Source organism: Manis javanica, chromosome 15 (genome assembly GCF_040802235.1).
Source record: "Manis javanica isolate MJ-LG chromosome 15, MJ_LKY, whole genome shotgun sequence".
Classification (NCBI taxonomy): Eukaryota; Metazoa; Chordata; class Mammalia; order Pholidota; family Manidae; genus Manis; species Manis javanica.
Genome location: NC_133170.1, coordinates 88,249,462 through 88,268,387, shown reverse-complemented (window position 1 = coordinate 88,268,387; position 18,926 = coordinate 88,249,462). Strand labels below are relative to the sequence as shown.

At 62.7% G+C, this 18,926-nt stretch overlaps 1 protein-coding gene across 1 annotated transcript in view; it reads left to right on the top strand.

Annotated features, from left to right (window-relative positions):
• PYGB (glycogen phosphorylase B) overlaps nucleotides 1-18,926 on the top strand; it is a 49,605-nt gene that overhangs the window by 30,104 nt on the left and 575 nt on the right. The window contains exons 5-19 of the mRNA XM_037001829.2: nucleotides 1,904-2,035; nucleotides 3,448-3,559; nucleotides 3,893-3,975; nucleotides 5,019-5,162; nucleotides 5,635-5,727; nucleotides 6,344-6,490; nucleotides 7,174-7,337; nucleotides 8,185-8,299; nucleotides 9,230-9,331; nucleotides 9,976-10,123; nucleotides 12,830-12,888; nucleotides 14,381-14,522; nucleotides 15,972-16,179; nucleotides 17,305-17,439; nucleotides 18,052-18,118. Of these exons, the coding sequence (XP_036857724.1) occupies nucleotides 1,904-2,035; nucleotides 3,448-3,559; nucleotides 3,893-3,975; nucleotides 5,019-5,162; nucleotides 5,635-5,727; nucleotides 6,344-6,490; nucleotides 7,174-7,337; nucleotides 8,185-8,299; nucleotides 9,230-9,331; nucleotides 9,976-10,123; nucleotides 12,830-12,888; nucleotides 14,381-14,522; nucleotides 15,972-16,179; nucleotides 17,305-17,439; nucleotides 18,052-18,118 (1,851 nt within the window). The remainder of the gene's footprint in view (nucleotides 1-1,903; nucleotides 2,036-3,447; nucleotides 3,560-3,892; nucleotides 3,976-5,018; nucleotides 5,163-5,634; nucleotides 5,728-6,343; nucleotides 6,491-7,173; nucleotides 7,338-8,184; nucleotides 8,300-9,229; nucleotides 9,332-9,975; nucleotides 10,124-12,829; nucleotides 12,889-14,380; nucleotides 14,523-15,971; nucleotides 16,180-17,304; nucleotides 17,440-18,051; nucleotides 18,119-18,926) is intronic.

Here is an 18,926-nt window from a genome sequence, read left to right as displayed (position 1 = left end):
CCTGTCTTCTCTGTGCTGCACAGCCCTCCCCGTGCCCCCCCCACATTATACATGCTAATCGTGATGCCCCTTTCTTTTTCCCCTCCCTTCTCCCTCCCTTCCCTCCCATCCTCCCCAGTCCCTTTCCCTTGGTAACTGTTAGTCCATTCTTGGGTTCTGTGAGTCTGCCGCTGTTTTGTTCCTTCAGTTTTGCTTTGTTCTTATGCTCCACAGATGAGTGAAATCATTTGGTACTTGTCTTTCTCCACCTGGCTTATTTCACTGAGCATAATACCTCTAGCTCCATCCATGTTGTTGCAAATAGTAGGATTTGTTGTCTTCTTACGGCTGAATCATATTCCATTGTGTATATGTACCACCTCTTCTTTATCCATTCATCTACTGATGGACATTTAGGTTGCTTCCATTTCTTGGCTATTGTAAATAGTGCTGCGATAAACATTGTGGTGCACCTGTCTTTTTCAAACTGGGCTGCTGTATTCTTAGGGTAAATTCCTAGAAGTGGAATTCCTGGGTCAAATGGTATTTCTGTTTTGAGCATTTTGAGGAACCTCCATACTGCTTTCCACAATGGTTGAACTAATTTACATTCCCACCAGCAGTGTAGGAGGGTTCCCCTTTCTCCACAGCCTCGCCAACATTTGTTGTCATTTGTCTTTTGGATGGTGGCCATCCTTACTGGTGTGAGCTGATATCTCATTGTGGTTTTAATTTGCATTTCCCTGATGACTAGCGATGTGGAGCATCTTTTCATGTGTCTGTTGGCCATCTGAATTTCTTCTTTGGAGAAGTGTCTGTTCAGCTCCTCTGACCATTTTTTTTATTGGATTATTTGCTTTTTGTTTGTTGAGGAGCGTGAGCTCTTTATATATCTTGGATGTCAACACTTTATCGGATCTGTCATTTAGGAATATATTCTCCCATACTGTAGGATACCTTTTTGTTCTATTGATGGTGTCCTTTGCTGTACAGAAGGTTTTCAGCTTGATATAGTCCCACTTGTTCATCTTTGCTTTTATTTCCCTTGCCCGGGGAGATATGTTCATGAAGAAGTTGCTCATGTTTATGTCCAAGAGATTTTTGCCTATATTTTTTTCTAAGAGTTTTATGGTTTCATGACTTACATTCAGGTCTTTGATCCATTTTGAGTTTACTTTTCTGTATGGGGTTAGACAGTGATCCAGTTTCATTCTCCTACACGTAACTGCCCAGTTCTGCCAGCACCAGCTGTTGAAGAGGCTGTCACTTCCCCATTGTATGTCCATGGCTCCTTTATCGAATATTAATTGACCATATGTTTGGGTTAATATCTGGAGTCTCTAATCTGTTCCACTGGTCTGTGGGTCTGTTCTTGTGCCAGTACCAAACTGTCTTGATTACTGTGGCTTTGTAGTAGAGCTTGAAGTCAGGGAGTGTAATACCCCCTGCCTTATTCTTCCTTCTCAGGATTGCTTTGAGTATTTGGGGTCTTTTGTGGTTCCATATAAATTTTTAAAATATTTGTTTCAGTTTGTTGAAAAATGCTGTTCGTTGGTATTTTGATAGGGATTGCATTGAATCTGTAGATTGCTTTGGGCAGGATGGCCATTTTGACTATATTAATTCTTCCTAACCAAGAGCATGGGATGAATTTCCATTTGTTAGTGTCCTCTTTAATTTCTCTAGGACCTCACTCCTTTTATTGCTGAATTCAGGTGGTTCTCCATGTGTTTTCACTCTGATGCATTTTTCTGAATTTTATCAGTTTATTTCTTTAATAGTCCAGAGTGTGAATTCTCAAACACATAGCCTTGACCAGAATAGGAGATTTGAGCTTCATGAGGGGCTGTGGTTCTGTCCCTGTGCTGGGCAGCGGCTCATCGGCCGTGGCCCCGGGACTCACCTTGCTGCGGCCCCTTTGCAGGTGGAGGAGGCGGACGACTGGCTGCGCTACGGCAACCCCTGGGAGAAGGCCCGGCCCGAGTACATGCTTCCCGTGCACTTCTACGGGAGGGTGGAGCACAGCCCTGAGGGCGCGAGGTGGCTGGACACGCAGGTACCCGATGGCGCCTTCCTGGGGCCGTGGGGGGCATGCTGCTCGAGATGAGAGCCTGGGGGGTCCTGCTCTCAGACGCCAGCTCTCACTGGTCGGGACGATCCAGGTGAGAAGGTGCTGAACGGGTTCAGAGGAGCTGGCGTGGGGGGAGGCCGGCAGTTCAGGGGCAGGGAGGATGGTGATGGGACCTGGGGGATACGAGCAGCCCCCGTCGTCTCTGGAGGTCTCTGACGCTCCCACTGGACACATGCTCTTGGTCCCATGGGTGGTGCCTCCCGGGAACAGCCCCCCAGGGAGCTGTCAGAGCCCCGGGCCCGTGGTGAGGCCACAGGGGACACGAGCAGTCCTGTCTGGCTCAGCAGTGGCCGTGCCCTTCGGGGTGGCTCTAGGGAGGAGGGAGCCTCAGGCGCGGGGACGGCTGAGAGCAACACTCAGCAGGCCGGTGACGTGGGCAGAGCAGCACAAAGTGGTGAGCCTGCGGGTAGGCAGTGTGCGCATCGAGAGGTGTCCGGACTCTGCGCCTCAGTTTCGAGTAGGCTGTGTGGGGCTCCGTGCTGTGCAGGCCTACAGTGACGTGCATTGAGCTTAACTTGGAAAAGCGAAGGGGATCGATCAGTTACCTAAGTGTGTGCTTGCGCAAGATGCCCGTGTCAGCGTGTGTGGGACGTGGACACGGGGGGCATCCTGCTGGGGTGTGGGGAGGGCCGTAAGTGGAGGGGGGCCGTGGACGGGAAGGCAGGCGGTTGGACGTGCTGTGCAGGGCTTGCCCCTGGCCCCGATGAGGCCGTGGGTGCAGGGAGCGGGGCAGGGTGAGGGCTGAGGGCTGAGGGAGACGGGGTGGAACGCCTCGAGGTGCCGTGGCCTGTCCTCCGTGGCATCAGCTGACTGCCTGCTGCGCCGCAGCCGTCACACTGCGCAGGTGGCCAGGGGAGAAGCAGGGCCACAAGCCCAGTCGGGGGCTTGTTCCCTTCTTCCTGCGCTTCCCAAGAGCAGAGCTGGCGCTTCTGGACGAGGCGTCGGGGTGGGGAGCAGGTCCTGGGTTTCCGTCGGGAGAGGGGGCTGGGCTGGCTTGCCTTCGCTGTGGGCTCGAGGTCACGGCCACAGGGGCTGAGAGACTAGTCAACCAGCCGTGGTGCGTGCGGAGGGGCGGCTGAGTCCTGAGGCTGCTCGCGGGCGGGCGGGGTGGGGAGGGAGGGGCTGCGGGCGGGCGGGGTGGGCTGTGCATCGGCCAGGGCTGGGCGGGGCTGGGTGGGGCCGGGTGGGCGGCACAGCAGCGCTGGAGGAGGGGAAGTGGGCCGAGGGCCAAGTCCGCCCAGCGCTGGAGACGGTCAGGCCAGCAGAGGCGCCCGGGGCAGTGAGGGCAGAAGACAGCGCAGCTGGCTGGCCTCCATCCTGCCCTCCCTCCTCGCCAGGTGGTGCTGGCCATGCCCTATGACACCCCGGTGCCGGGCTACCGGAACAACACGGTCAACACCATGAGGCTGTGGTCCGCCAAAGCGCCGAACGACTTCAAGCTGCACGACTGTGCGTCCCTCCCTCTTCTCTTCGTCGGGTGGCTTGTCCCAGACTCGCCTGTGTGGCTCCTGTCCCACCACTGTTGTGGGGACCACGAGGGCAGGGGGCCTCCGTGAGGCCCCGGGAGGCCCCGGGTGGAGTCAGCTCCCGTGGGGCTGTGCACCCTGAGGAGGGAGTGAGGAGCCTGGGGTCCTGCATGGGGGACGCCACAGTCCCCAGGGTGCTGTGGGTCAGGGCCGGGGGCGCCTTCTGCCCGGGAAGGCTGCTCCCTGCTCAGGAGGAGCTGTGGCGGGGGGCGCATGGGGCAGGCGTGCGGTCCTGACCCGGCCGTCTCTGCGCCAGTCAACGTGGGTGGCTACATCGAGGCCGTGCTGGACAGGAACCTGGCCGAGAACATCTCCAGAGTCCTGTACCCAAACGACAACGTGAGTCGCTCACGTGCGTGGTCCGGGTCTCTGCCGCACCCCTCGAGGCTGGCACAGCACACCGCCAGGCCGGGGTGCTCTGAGAGCCTCTGCTTGCAGGCCTCAGGTCTGGGTGAGACCATGTAGGTGGCCACCGACGCCCGTGAGGCTCCTCGGGATGAGGATGGCCCGGCGTCCTTGACTGAGCCCCAGTCTGCCTGTGGGCACCCCCATTGCCCTTTCTCCCTAAGGGCTTCGTGGGCTCTTGGGCCCTGCTCACACCCCCGTAATACACAGCGGCCCCTCAAGCGGGGAGGCGGGAGCCTGCCAGACCTCACGTCCGTGCCCTTCCCGCTCTTGGCCCACTTGTGCCGCGGGGACGCCAGTGCCGCTCTTGCAGTGACACGTGACAGCCATGGCTTGAGAAGCCTTTACCACACGCCCCCTACGGGCTACACATGGTGGTAACAGCCTCCCTTGCCACCAGATTTGGTGTCCGGTGGCTTTTGTGTTGGCAGAGACAAACCCGTGGGCTGTGTGGCCTTTATTGTGTGGGAGTGATACACGCACGTGGTAGCAAGCGGCACTGGGCCAAATGGCTCACAAACCTGGAGATTTGGGGCAGATCCTGAAACTCCAGACCACGGGGCGGTCTTAGAGCGCCCACACATTGGAGGCCACACCGCAGGGGCCCGGCCGGGCCTTGTGCTCGGCCTCTTGCTGGTGGGAGCTAGACCCGCCCACAGGGCCGCGTGAGGCTCCGCCGGCTGCCTCTGTGCCCGCCCCCTGTCCGCAGGTCCCATGCAGGTCAGGCACTCCTGCCCCTGCCCGTGGGCTGTAGGTCCCGGGTCCTGGGGGTTGAGCGTCAGCAACAGCCGGGACTCAGGCCCCCGTCTGTCATCCATGCACGTGTCTGCAGCCCCTGGGGTGAGGCTGGGGCAGGAGCCCCGATGAAGGCCCGCTCCTGGCCTGGGGCACCCACCGGGGCCGGGGGGCTCTGTCCCGGGTCTGTGGCCTTGGGGCTGGGCCCAGCGAGGCGTCGGCCCCAGCGCTGTGTGCCTCAGTTCTTCGAGGGCAAGGAGCTCCGCCTGAAGCAGGAGTACTTCGTGGTTGCCGCCACCCTCCAGGACATAGTTCGCCGCTTCAAGTCCTCCAAGTTCGGCTGCCGCGACCCCGTGAGGACCAGTTTTGAGACGTTCCCTGACAAGGTTCGTGCATTGGCAGCGAGGACAGGCGTCCTCGGGTCAGCTCCTCCCCGACACCGTGGCAGGACGGCAGCATGCCCGTCCAGGTCCCCTCGGCATCGGGGGCAGGCCCCCCTGCCTCGCCAGCTCGGCCACACTGGGTGCCCTTGGGAGCCGAGGCAGCAGAGCCACTGTGAAAGGCCCCGGGGGGATGAGGGGAAGGTGAGCCTGATGCGTCGGCAGGCGGCTGGGTGGCTGCAAACAGCCCGCGTGTCCTAGGCGAGGGGGACATTTGGAATCGGCCTGGTGGCCCTGTGGCTGCTGCACGCCTGCCGTGGAGCCGGTCCACGGGGTCCTCCTGGCCCCGCCCGTGTTGTGCTGGGCTCAGCGCCTGCACAGGGCTGTCGGGTGGCTGGCTGAGGACCCTGGCCGCTCGCACGCCAACCACCGCAGCACCACACAGGCGGGGCCTGATGGGATCGCATGCACACTGCAGGTCGCCATCCAGCTGAACGACACCCACCCCGCCCTCGCCATCCCCGAGCTCATGCGGATCCTGGTGGACGTGGAGAAAGTGGACTGGGACAAGGTGCGTGCTGGGTGGGGGCAAGGGTGCGGGGTCTGCTGCCCCGAGAGCCAGACACGGTGAGGGCAGCGTGGCAGGGACACGAGGAGCAGTTCTCTGCAAGACAAGGCAGGCCTGACGCGTCCTTGAGCTCCTCGCGTAATTCTCTCATCTTAGAACTGCCACAAAAACCCAGAAGTGTTAAGTTTAAAGAAATATGCTGCTGACATACTTAGAGTGTGTTCTGCTGACTGACTTTGACCTAGATCTTCGGTGTGATGGGTTCTCTTGGTCTAGTTACTGGAATCAGCCTGCGAGGTTGTAATTGTCATTAGGGCAGTTTACCTGTGTCCCTGGGCCGTGGGCGTGAGGCCAGTTTGGGGAAACAGAAGTAGAGAACTGCTTGGCACAGTGAAAATGGCTTGCAAAGCCAGCAAGATGGGGCGGCCCTGGGGTGAGTAGGCGTTACCGGCCGATGCTGTGGGGGCTGCCGGCACGTCGGGGGCACTGGCTCGCCTGCAGGTTAGAGAGGGTTCAGGACAGGCGCTGCCGGGGCCAGACCTCCCCCTTCCCTAGGCCTCTAGCAAAATAGCTGTTTGTTCCCAAACGAAATGCACTGGGACGTTCTGGAACGTTCTAGGCCTGGGAGATCACAAAGAAGACCTGTGCCTATACCAACCACACGGTGCTGCCTGAGGCCTTGGAGCGCTGGCCTGTGTCCATGTTTGAGAAGCTGCTGCCGCGGCACCTACAGATCATCTATGCACTCAACCAGAGGCACCTGGACGTGAGTGCGGGCGGGGCCGTGCGCAGGATGACAGAAATGGGCGGGGCCGTGGGCGGGGTGACAGAAATGGGTGGGGCTCAGGGCTGCACCCCCGCCAAGGGCCCTCTCTTGGCCAGTGGCCCGGTGCTGTGGGTCGGGGTCTTTGGCAAGCTGTTGGTGAGCCCCCACACCTAGAGCCCCGCTGTCTGGGAGTCAGGCGTTCAGGGCTAAATATGCCCGTTTGGGGTCGGGGTTTGGCTGTGCCCGCCTCCGGGAGCGCAGAGGTCGCTGTCCAGAGGCGGGGAGGGTGCCGGCACAAGAGCAGGGCGAGCTTGGGTTCAGGTGTGCTTATGTTCATTCACTTCTTTAAACTCGGTGGAAAAGCTGTTCCACGGTCAGAACGCGGTCAGCCTTGCCTCGGCCAGCGGGGACCACGCTCCGGCCCTCTCCTTGCAGTCGCATGGCGTCCCCAGTGCCACCTGCCCCGTCTGGCCCCAGCAGGGGGCTCTGCCGAGTGGGCGGTCAGACCAGGCCCCTCCCTGGGCCAGGGCGTGCGGGGAGCGGCTTCCGCCCTTGGGGCTCAGAGCGCCCTGGGGGCTGCGTGCAGAGCCCAGGATCCTTTTGAAGGAAGTGGAACTTCCCTTGGGGGCCTGGGCCCCGTGGGGCCCAACCCGCCCACCCACGGTTCTCTGTCTTGGGGACAGCATGTGGCCACCCTCTTCCCCGGGGATGTGGACCGCCTGCGGAGGATGTCTGTGATCGAGGAGGGGGACTGCAAGCGGATCAACATGGCCCACCTGTGCGTGATCGGGTCCCACGCGGTCAACGGCGTGGCCAGGATCCACTCGGAGATCGTGAAGCAGTCGGTGTGAGTGGCACCAGATTCTCCCTGGGCCTGGGCAGCCTCTGGGGACTGCCCACCACCCACACCATACACCGTTCCCCGTGCCTGCAGTGCACTGGCCAGTGGGCGGGGACTTGGCTGGCAGCATGGTGGGCTGAGCCTTCTGCTCACTGGCAGCCACTCCTGCCTTCTGCGGTCCTGTCTGTCCAGGTGGAGGCTCTGCCCCTGGAGCCACCAGCTACTGGCCGTAAGCATGAGCCCCCAGCTGGGGACAAGCACCCCAGGTCTGACAGGGTGGGGGCAGCGCCTCGTGGCCAGGGTCTGTCCCGGAGAGGAAGGAGGACTTCTAAAGTCAGATCTCATGTTTCCCATCCCTCTGTGGCAGCACACAATCCCCGAGTCCATCCCGTCCCTCCATGACCTGCCCTGTGGAGCATCTCCTGGGTGCTTGGGGGCTGGACCAGGCCTGTCCTCAGGCGCCTCTGCTCCTGGTGCAGCCCAAGGGCTCTGGGATCTTTAATCCCCGAGGCAGACGTCCCTGGGGGTGTCCCCATTTTACGGAGGAGGTAAACCTTGCCTCGGGTCCTCGAGCTCCAAGGCCTGTGCCCCCCACCATCACCATCCCTCTGAAGGATGGCAGGCCTGGTGCCTGTGCGGTTCTGGGAAGCCCACGCCCCACAGCCAGATGTGGGGTGCCTTGAAGGGTGTTTGCCCCGGGCTCTCAGGGCACATGGTGCTGACAGCCCTGCACTCCTAGGGAACGGCAGAAAAGCCCGGCTCCAGGGACTTCGGGGGTTTTCCATCAAAGGTCCTTCTTTGCTCACCTTGTTTGGAACGGCATTGGAGATGGCTACCTGTTTTCTGCTTTTAGCTTTAAGGACTTTCATGAGCTGGAGCCAGAGAAATTCCAGAATAAGACGAATGGCATCACGCCACGGCGGTGGCTGCTCCTGTGCAACCCGGGGCTGGCTGACACCATCGCGGAGGTGAGCCTGCGCCTGAGCCCTGGGGGCCGTGGGCACCGGGAGAACCGCCCCCTGCTGCTCCCCTGTGCTGACTGGCAGTGGGGGCTCCAGCTGAGGCCCCCGGACATGGGAGCGCTGGTCCAGGCTGGGTAGTCGGGTGGTGGCTCTTGTGGCCTGTGCAGGGCAGGAGTGAGGTCCTGGGCTTCAGGAAGGGCTGGCCCAGCAGCAGCTGTGGGTGCCGAGGAGGTCGTGAGCAGAGACGCAGCCGCTGCTCATGTGCTTGGGGAGAGCCCCTCCTCGGGAGGGAGCCAGTGCCCTCAGGCAGGTGCCAGGCGGTGTGCTCGCCCCTGCAGTGAGTGGCTGAGGGGTGGTGTGGGGTGACGCTGCCTGCCGGGGTGGCGTCCCCGAGAAGGGGGCAGTGGAGCCGAGACCTGAAGAGCTGAGGGAGGTGGCTGGGCCCAGCACTGAGACCCTGTGCCACAGGAGCACGGTGCCCCAGGGCCGGGCAGGCGGCAGAATGCACAGCCAAGGCATCGGAGGGCCTGGAGTTTCCCTCCTGACCCTGTGTCAGCAACAGGCAGACATGGGGGCCCTTGACGAGTGCTTGGCTGGAGGAAAGGGGGCTGGGGGTGCAAGGCCCTGGGGACGGTGGGCGACAGGCTCAGGCGGTGGGGGCCTGGTGGGCTAGGGTTGCACCCAGGGTTTGGGCCTGTCATGGCACGAGGGAGGCTCGGCTGTTCATTGTGATGGGACTGGGACCCGCCAGCAGAGTGGTCAGGGGCACACGCACGGCCACGGAGAGCCTGTGGTCCCCTGGCCACGGGTGCTGGGCGGCTCCTGAGGCAGGCACCATGGGACAGTTGTGGGCCCGGGGCCAAGCCCCAGGCAGGGAGCAGACCGAGGAGGGTGGGTCCACAGCAAGAAACCTGGTGTCCCCCTACAATTCCCCAGAAAATCGGGGAGGGTTTCCTGACTGACCTGAGCCAGCTGAGGAGTCTGCTGCCATTTGTCCACGACGAGGCGCTCATCAGGGACGTAGCCAAGGTCAAGCAGGTAGCCGTGCGGGCCCGCCCAGCACGGGGCACCCTCCCACATGCTCCGAGCCGGGGGCCGCACCCAGCTTCATGGAGGCCACGTGGTGGATGCACGCAGACCCCAGAGTGGCCCTGGCATCCCTTTACCCCAGGTTCTGCCCAGAAAGCTTGTCTGGAGGGAAGCACCCAGTAACGGGCTCAGACTCAGCATCTGTGCCCTGTAGCTGCTCAGCGGCCTGGGAGCTGTGCCCTGCAGGGCCGGCCACAGAGGCCTTCCAGGCCAAGCGTGCCACCTTGTGGGAGAGGGCATGCTGGCCCCCACACCCCCTGCGCCACGAGGTTTTGGAGGCCCAGAAACAGCCGCCCGGCTCTTACACCGCACCGCTGGCCTCCGTATATCCCGTCTGCCCCGCCTCCTGTGGGCCAGGTGCCCTCGGGTCTGCTTCTCACGCCTGCTGCTCCTGGTGCGCGTCCACTGCCCACCCACCCCACTCCCCTGGTGTGGCCTCCGCCCTCGGCCCTGACCTCGTCTGCCCACCCCGGAGGTGGCAGGGGACAGGCACTCGCAGCCCTCCCGGGAGGCTAGAGCGTGCCGTGACCTCGGGGAGCTCACGGGGTTCATTCCCGTGAGCCATCCACCCATCCTTGTTCTTTCCTCCCCAGGAAAACAAGCTGAAGTTCTCTGCCTTCCTGGAGAAGGAGTACAAGGTGAAGATCAACCCCGCCTCCATGTTCGACGTGCACGTGAAGAGGATCCACGAGTACAAGCGGCAGCTGCTCAACTGCCTGCACGTCATCACGCTGTACAACCGTGCGTGCGCGCGCCCGCCCCCGCGGCCCCGCGGCAGGGCCTCCTCCTGCTCACCAGCCCCTCCTAGACCAGGCCCTTCTCTGACTGGCTGGCCGGTGGGGGGGGGGCGGGGCGTGTGACGTTGCACATTGACGTCAAGCAGCATCCCCGTGTCTTTCTGGCTGCTCAGTGTCGGTAGTTACAAAGGGGTGACGGGAGCTGCGCCCCAGGGTGGCTGGGGACAGGCCTGAGCTGCACGAGGCAGGTGCACAGAGGCGTCCGAGGGCCGCAGGACCTGGGCCGTGGCCCGAGCCGTGAACAGGCGGCCTCGGTGGGGTAGGAGCGCTGCCTGGGACCCAAAGGCTGGATTCTACGTTAGTCTTTCAGACTCATCTCGAGCGACAGGAGACACTTGTCACAGGCCCTTAAAGCATGTGCTGAATTTATACAGGTCCCGTAAGTTATTTCAGGGCATTTAATTATGCAAGCAAACAAGTTAAAGACCCCCTAAAAGTAAACATGATGTTTGCCAGCTTTATAAAGATGATAAAAAAAAACCTTAAGGAAAAACTTAGTTTTTAAAATTCTGTAATGAAGGGAGTATTGATTCTGAAAACTGAAGAACCGAGAAGCTCCTCCCGGGTCTGTCCCCGGAGAGGCCTGGCCAGGGGCGCTAACTTGGGAGGCGGCTGAGCAGTGCAGGCTGGAGGCACCCCCGGCCGAGCGCTGCCTCCCCGACCCCGGGCCTTCAGGCGGGGCCGCGGGGCCTGCCATTGCCGCCGGGCCAGGGCGGCAGCTTGTGGGGACCTCCCTGTGGCTTCTCGGCCTGCTTCTCTGATGCACCGTGAGTCCTGCCCTCTTCCCCCAGAGGTGCCCCTGAGCCCCCACACTGGTCCTATTCGTGAGCAGCCGGGCAGCCGCTCAGCACCCCCTTCCTCCAGCTGCAGCCCCTCCTGCAGCTGGCGCTCGCCCGACTTCTGCCCGGCTGCCAGCGTGTGGAGGCCCCCGAGCGTCCAGGTGTCCCGACAGTGGCCGGCGTGTGCCCAGCATGTGCCTGGGCTGCGCCTCACTCGCCCGCTGCCGCCAGCGCACCGCCCTGTCCCAGCTCGGAGTCACCTGGGGGTGGATGGGGCCACACTGTCCAGCCGTCCTGCCCAGGATCCCGAGTCCTGGCTCGCCTTCAGCACAAAGGCTGGTCGGAGGGCGATGTTCTCGCCATGTTTTTTTCCTGCGCATCTCCTGGGCCCCACGCTGCCCCATCGGAGGCTCGGGCGCCGTGCGTCCGGGCTCCTGAGTGAGCTGTCTGCCGCCTGTGCTCGTTCTCCTGGGCCGGGTTGTACCGACGCTGTGGTCCTTTTTCCCTGGTGCCCAGGGTGCTCTCTGGAATAGCTCAGCTGGCACTTGGATCATTTCTTGGAAGGTTTCTGGAGACGTGTCTGAAATGCTGGTCCGGTGCCATTGCTCTGGGTCTCCTCTGGGGCTCTGCCTTCCCCTCGTCGGAGGGTCTCTGGGTGTTTCTGACCTGCTTCTCCTGGCCGCCCTGCGCGCCCGCCTCGCCCTCTGGGCTCCCACAGTCGGGCAGCCTGTGTGTGCCGTGGCTCTGCCATGTGGCTGGCCTGCCCCCTCTTCCCAGGGCCTTACTTCCAGCTCTGGGGGCTCCTTTCCGTGCTGAGAGCCATCACAGGCCCGAGACCGTCCAGGGCTGGCTGCACAGCCGTGCGCGTGGCGGGCGCCCCGTCTGACCGAGCTGCGCTGCCCTGGACGCGCTGCGGGGGCTTTGTGGCGCCCCGGGGCCCCTCCCCGGGCCCCTGCCTCCTCTGGCTCCCAGTGGGGCTGGTTTGAAAGGCCCCCCAGGCCCCGGCTCCCAGGTTCCCCTGCAGGACGGGCTGATGAGGTCTGCCCTCCTGTCCCCCGAGGACACGCACCCTAACAGCCCCCCTGGGGGAGGCTGGGTCCCCAGACGTGTCTCACTCGTGCCGCAGGCCCCCGCCCAGCCCCTGACCGGGCAGAACTTGCTCAGTGATCTCGAGTTTGCATGTTTCTCTTTCCTGCTTTGGTGAAAATGTAGCTTGTTTATTATTGGCCTGTTCCCCTTGTTGTTTTGTCTGATCTCTGAAGGCGGGAAGATTCGGATCAGGTTCAGCGCAGTCCCGCCTAGAACCTCAAGTCTGCTGTCAGGATGAGCCCCGCTCCCTACGGCCGCGGGCGGTCCCGGCTCGCTGGGGAGGCCCTCAGGGCCGCCTCTCACCCTCGGCGTGGACACCCCACCCCCCTGACACACACACAGCTGAAAGCCATTGGCCAGCAGGGACACCCCCCGTTTGCGGGGGCTTCGGGAGGGGCTCTCGCCCCCGAGTCACAGCGAGGAAGCAGGGGACCTGGGGTCTCGAGGGCTGGCCGTGCCGCCACCACCATCCCAGGGCCATCTCTTTCTCAAGCGCCTGTCACGCAAGGGCCTTGAAGACTAGTGTGAGACCAGAGCAGGCCCTCGGGTTGGGCTTCTCCTGTGAGCCCGTGGGAGCCCCGGAGCTGGAGGGCTTTCCTCAACCCGGGACACGGTGCGGAACCGGGGGCCTTGCTCCCCTTCTGTAAGGGGGAGCCCCCGGTGGGCACGTGGGGGCCCAGGGACCGGGTTGGTTTCTGAGGACACGGTCACCACAGTGTGTCGCAGGGCAGGGGCGTGTCCCGCGCTGCTCACCTCACTCGAATCTCTGATTTGTCCTGCAGGAATAAAGAAGGACCCAGCCAAGGACTTTGTGCCCAGGACCGTCATGATTGGGGGCAAGGTGAGGTCATGTCCTTTGGCTCTTGCTTGGTCTTCGGCCAGAATGTGCAAACCACCATGCTCCTAGGCGGGGCCGCCTGGCCGACTGGGCGCCCACTGCCCACGCTGGACGCTGGGGTGGCTCGGAGCTGGCACGCACGGTGCGGCAGATGGCCTCTGGCCCAAGGTGTGCGGGTTGAGTGAGTCCACTGTCCATCTCAGCAGTAGGAGGGACCCCTGCCTGCCCAGCATGTGGGCGAGGGGGCCCCACCCTGGGCAGTTCCCCTGGAAGCTTGCTGGCTGCTCCATGCTCCTCACCTGTGCCCGCCGCTCAGGCCCTGGCGTGCTGCCCAACTCACTCCCCACACTGTGCACTGAGGGGACACAGGTTGATAGCTGATGCATCAACCAGGTGTGTGCCCACGTTGGGCTCAGCCTGGCCTGGTTTCACAGCATTACTGGGGCACAAGCTTCGGATGTGCCGCCCTGGGGCCCCAGAGTATGGCACTGCACACTGGCGTGTCCTATCATTGCACTCTGTGCTCTGGGGCCATGTCCCCACCCTCTGCCACCTCTCAAGAGCCTGGGCGCCATCAGTGTGAGGACACTCTGGGTTCAGCTGCTTTGGGGGGCACCCAGGTGCTGTCGTCTCCCTGTCTCAGCACATACGAAAGTGAACAGAAGTCCAGGTGGCGCCTGGCCACCCAGCAGCAGAGGGCAGTGCACCTCCCGGCGCAGCCTCTGCCCTCCCCCCAGTGCCCGCTGTCCGTCAGCCTCCCGGTGCTCACTGCCTGGGAATGTACTTCCTCTAAGGTCTCATTTCACAGAGAGTTTCAAACAGTTTTGAAACTGATAATTATTGAAATGTTAATTATTAAAAATATCAAGCGTCGGAGAAAGGAGGAATTACAGGACATTGACAGCCTTGCCCCAGACTTCAGAATCTTTTCAAAGCAAACAACAGACGTGACACTGCTTTGCCCTTGATCATGTCTCACATTTTCGTGGTTTCCCTCCCAAACTGCTGCAGATGTGGGCTCTTCTGAACGTCCGCACTGCCATCACATCTCCACAGTGAGGCTGCCAGGGCCTCTAGCTGGGTCGGGACGCTGGCAGGGGCCTGCCTGCTGCCCCTCAGTTCCCTCGTGTGGACTGCCCTCCTTTCCCCACAGCTTGTCACAGAACTGGCTCGCGCACCTCCAGGCTGGTGCTTCTGGCCGCGTGCCCCCCCTGGGTGTCCTGACATGTGTCTCATCCCCTTATGTCTTGTGAGCTGCTGGTCAGCTCTAAAATCCTGTTTCTTCCATCTTTTCATTTCTGAAAAACTGACTAGAATCAGAAAACAGGCCAGAGGCGGGCATATTGCTGCCTGTGGGTGAGGTGGCCGCTGTGGAGAGCAGGGTGGGAGCCCAGGGAGAGCTAGGGGCTGCACCCCGCAAGGGTGGGCTCTGTGGGGCCACCTGCCAGGCGTGCCCAGGACCCAGGTGCGGCTCGGCCCTCCCGCTCCTTTCCAGGCAGCCCCCGGTTACCACATGGCCAAGATGATTATCAAGCTGGTCACATCCATCGGGGACGTCGTCAACCACGACCCAGTTGTGGGCGACAGGCTCAAAGTGATCTTCCTGGAGAACTACCGGGTGTCGCTGGCCGAGAAAGGTAGCCCGCGGGGGCCGCTAGACAGGCCCTGCCCCCGCCTCCCTTGGCTGGGGCTGATTAACTGCCCTGACACCAGGTTCCCCGGCCAGAGGGGCCTCAGGGAGGCGCTCTGCTGGTCAAGCACAGAGAACTCCCAGCCTCAGACGCCCCTGGCCTCCCACTTCCTCACCGCTGCCTCCTGGGGGTCACTCTTGCTGGCAGGCTGTGCCCCGAGTCAGCCTCCTCCCAAGGAGGAAGCTCCACTCCCACACCTGTGTGCTCTCAAGGGCCTCTGCTGTCCGTCCCTCCGGTCCCACTCAGCTGGGAGCTCAGTCTGGGGCCACTCCACTTCGGGGTTGCCGGGAGACCACCAGACGGGGTGCTGCCTGGGGGCGTGGCTGCCTCAAGCACAGGGACCTCTCCAAACTGGCTGCTTCCAGAGACCCTGGAAAGAAGGGCCTTGCTGGCCAGAGGGTGGGCAGGGCCTGGGGTTCCGGCGCCTCTGTTCTGTCAGGCTGCTGCTGTGTGTGCTCTGCCCGCGCAGCGCTGTGCAGCCAACATGCCACCTCCCCTGGGCCCTCCTGGCCCACCCGGAATCTGCCTTGAGCCCTGCATGGCCTGTGTGTGAATCGGGCTGGGATGTGGTCTGCGGCAGCTTCTAACTCATCCTATGGCCCTTGCTGCCTGGAATTCCCCCACTCCTCACCATTAATTGGGGCTGGCTGGCTTCTAGGCATCCTTAGGTCCCAGTCTGGTCCCCCGAGCTAGTGTCGGGGTCCCCGTGGTGTGCCCCTCTGCCATCAGGCTGCCTAGGGGCCGGTGGTGCCTGTGTCTCCATCCTGGCACCTGGGCTTGACCTCGCCGAAGAGCTGTGCTCAGTGCTGACCCAGTGCCCGCCAGCGGGGTGGAGCTTTGGCTCTGTGGATGAGCTGGGGACGTGGGAGCAGGGGGGGCTGGGCAGGGTGGGACTGATGCCGCTGTGTCTGGAGGCCTGGGGAGCCCACACCAGGGGCCTTGGCACTGCGGTGCTTGGGCCACCGTCCTGGCCGGTGATGCCTGGCGCCGCACGCAGAAACCCCACGCATGTGAGTGGGAGGTTGCCCAGCCAATCTAGTCCTCTGGTTCTATAACGCCAGATTCCTCTGGAAGTGACCTAAGGAGACTTGTGGGGTGATAAAGACACAAGTGATCTGGGGGTGAAAGGGAATTATGCCAACAGACCACGATCAGGGCTTCTCTGGGCAATGGAAGATTCCAGAACAAAGGCCATTTGCCACCTGGGGGCAGCCCATGTTGGACCCTGTGCCCCCTGCTGCCCTGGACCAAGAAGTGGAGCCCTGGCAGTGCCCAGTCTTGGCCCCAGGGTACCGAGGGCCGTGGTTCATTGGAGCACAGGCGGAGGTGGTGCCGTACCACTGGGGGGTGCCCAGCGTGGGGGGCCGTGGCTGACGTGCCTCAACTCCTCGGCAGTGATCCCCGCCGCAGACCTGTCGCAGCAGATCTCCACCGCTGGCACCGAGGCCTCGGGCACAGGCAACATGAAGTTCATGCTCAATGGGGCCCTCACCATCGGCACCATGGACGGGGCCAACGTGGAGATGGCAGAGGAGGCCGGGGCTGAGAACCTCTTCATCTTCGGCCTGCAGGTGGAGGACGTGGAGGCCCTCGACCGGAAAGGGTATGTGTTCCTCTCGTGCCACCAGGGGCACAGCGGCACTCCGGCCACAGTCCAGAGGACCAGGGCAGTCTCCACTCTTTGGGGGGTGGGGAGCAGCCGCAGGCATGCCCGTCCAGTCTGCTGCCGTCTGAGCACGACTACCCCAGAGGCTGGCCCAGGCGAGCACCGGCTGCTCTATGCCTCGTCGGCTTGGCCCAGCCCAGGGGTCCAGACTGTTTCAAAAGGGTAGGAGGCCGGGTCTTGGGGGCCCTCAGGCACAGGGCATGTCTGGGGATGGGTGGCAGCCCACTGCCAGGATTCCTGCCTTTGTAAACCAGCCCTTTTGTCTTGGAAGAGTCTGAGGTTCACAGGAAGGCTGCCAAGACAGGACAGAGTCCCGAGGGTCCCACTGGCAGGTCCCCTCCCTGCTCAGACCTGATGCCCGAGGCCTGCTCTGAGCGCTCCCTGACCCGGAGTGGGCACCCCCACTCGTTGGCATCTGCACATCACTGCCCTGCACAGACGCCCCTTGCCCCCAGGGCTGGTCCCAGACTCAGACCACGTAGAGGTCGGGGCTCCCGTCTCCACGGCTGTGGCGGATCCTCAGCCTTTCCCCATTTCGACGACCGTGAGGACTCTTGGGGAGTCTGGCCCTTGCCTAATTCTGAGTGATAAGGGGAGAAAACCGTGTCACCTCATTGCCATGAACTCTTGGGGGCAGCGGCCAGGGGAAACCCCATCGTCGCCTGAAGAGTCAGTGCAGAAGCCCCCTCTGCGTGCCCTCCACGCGCCCTCCTGCACCCTGGTGCCTCTGCCCCGGACACACACGTCCCCACGTGCCTCCCCCTCCCTGGTCTCCCTGGCGGCCAAAGCCTGTTGTGTCTCCTGCCTGGCTTCCCACATTGTCTCCTTTGCAGTTGGAGGGGCTGTGGGGAGGGCAGGGGTCCCAGCATGACAGCCCCTGAGCGGCCCTCTCTCGGACCCCTTGTAGGCCGCCTGGTGGCCGCGTGGAAGGGGGAGGTGCGACTGACCAAGGGGCTGGGCCTCAGGTCTGGGGCGGGGGCAACCCTGGGCCAAGGGTATACCTGGCACCAACACAGGGTGCGGCCTGGAGGCGGGGTGCTGACGCGCGGCCCGTCCCCACAGGTATAATGCCAAAGAGTACTACGACCGGCTGCCCGAGCTGAGGCAGGCCGTGGACCAGGTCAGCAGCGGCTTCTTCTCCCCCAAGGACCCAGACTGCTTCAGGGGCGTTGTCGACATGCTGCTGAACCATGACAGGTAGGACAGGCGAGGCCTCCTGGAGCTGAAAGCTGCCTCTTGCTTGGGGCAGAGCCGGGGCCTTTGGAGGCTGGTTCCCCACCCAGCCCACCATGGAGGCTCAGCCACCCTAGTGCCTGGAGCTTGTGGTGGTCCCTGGCCGTGCCTGGCATGGTGAGGGGCCTGCCAGCCGCACTGGCCGGCCTGGGTGGAAGTGAGCAAGGGGTCTCACGGCTGGTAGGAGGAGATTCCTGAGCCCTCTCCTCCCTCAGGGGAAGGCAGTGGCGAGGCTGCCCCAGAATTTTCCAGGAAGCTCAGCCCTGCCAAGGTCTGCGATCCAGGAGGTGGGCAGACCACCCTTCTCCTAATCACTAGTCCTCGGCCTGGGTCAGCCTGAGAACAGCTGCATGGCTGCTTGTCACCACCGTGTGCCCTTCTCTGGGGAGGGGGCTTCAGCACGCCAGTGTCTTTAAAGGGATGTTGGGTTAAAGTGAGGTTTTTCCAGAACTGTGTCCCCAGGACACAGGCAGAGCAGTCGTGTGGCCGTGTGGCTCTAACCCCCAGAACGTGAAGACATGGATGCCCAGGGCCCAATGTCCTGACCCCCCGCTGGCTGCCCATCTCCCGTTCCAGGTTCAAGGTGTTTGCGGATTATGAAGCGTACGTGGCCTGCCAGGCCCGGGTGGACCAGCTGTACCGGGTAAGAGCTGGTGAGGGTGGTCCTGCTGTTCTGGGCCCTCCTTGGAGGTCACAGTCCACCCGGTGGCCCGGAGAAGGGGGCTGGGGGCTCTGAGCTGACCCCTGCATCTTGGGTGTGGGGCCTGTGGGCCTGCTGACCCTGCCCTGGGGTGGCCTGGGCATGTCCACACGCACTCTTGTGGGAAGACCTGGGGCCTGAGCTTGGGGAGGGGGAAGGCGTCCCTTGGTGCCGGCCTCCATTCCCTTCCCTGGGATTTTCCAGGTGCGCCCAAGCCTTTGTGCCCCCCAAGGATGGCATTGGGAGAGGAACCGGTGACTGTGGAGGTGTCAGGACAGAGGGGCCATGTCCCCAGGCCATTTTAGTAGCTCTTAGACGAGGCCTGAGGGGTCTGTGCTTCTGATTTCTCGCCTATCTCGGCCCCCACCACCCCAGCAGGCACTGCCACCCCTGCCTGGGCCCAGGAAACAGCCCGGAAAGCTGAGTGGCTGGCAGGGCTGTGGGAGGGGACTTCGCCTCCCGCTGCCTCAGGAGAGCCTGCCTTTGGGGAGGCCCCTCCCGGGGCTGGTTGCATTGGGTGGAAGGAGAGGACGCCAGTTCCCCGGGTCCTCGTGGCGAAGACCCACCAGGGTGCCTGGTGGCCCCTTGTGGAGCACAGCAGTTTGGGGCTGGGGTCTCAGGCTCCTGGTCCTTCACTGGTCGTTTGGTGCCTTTTCTGGCCCACGGGGCTGCCTTCTCCGTGAGCTGTTACGTCCCTCAGGCAGGCTCCCGCAGGGCTGCTTGTGGGGCCTGAGCCACCTCTGCTCCCCTG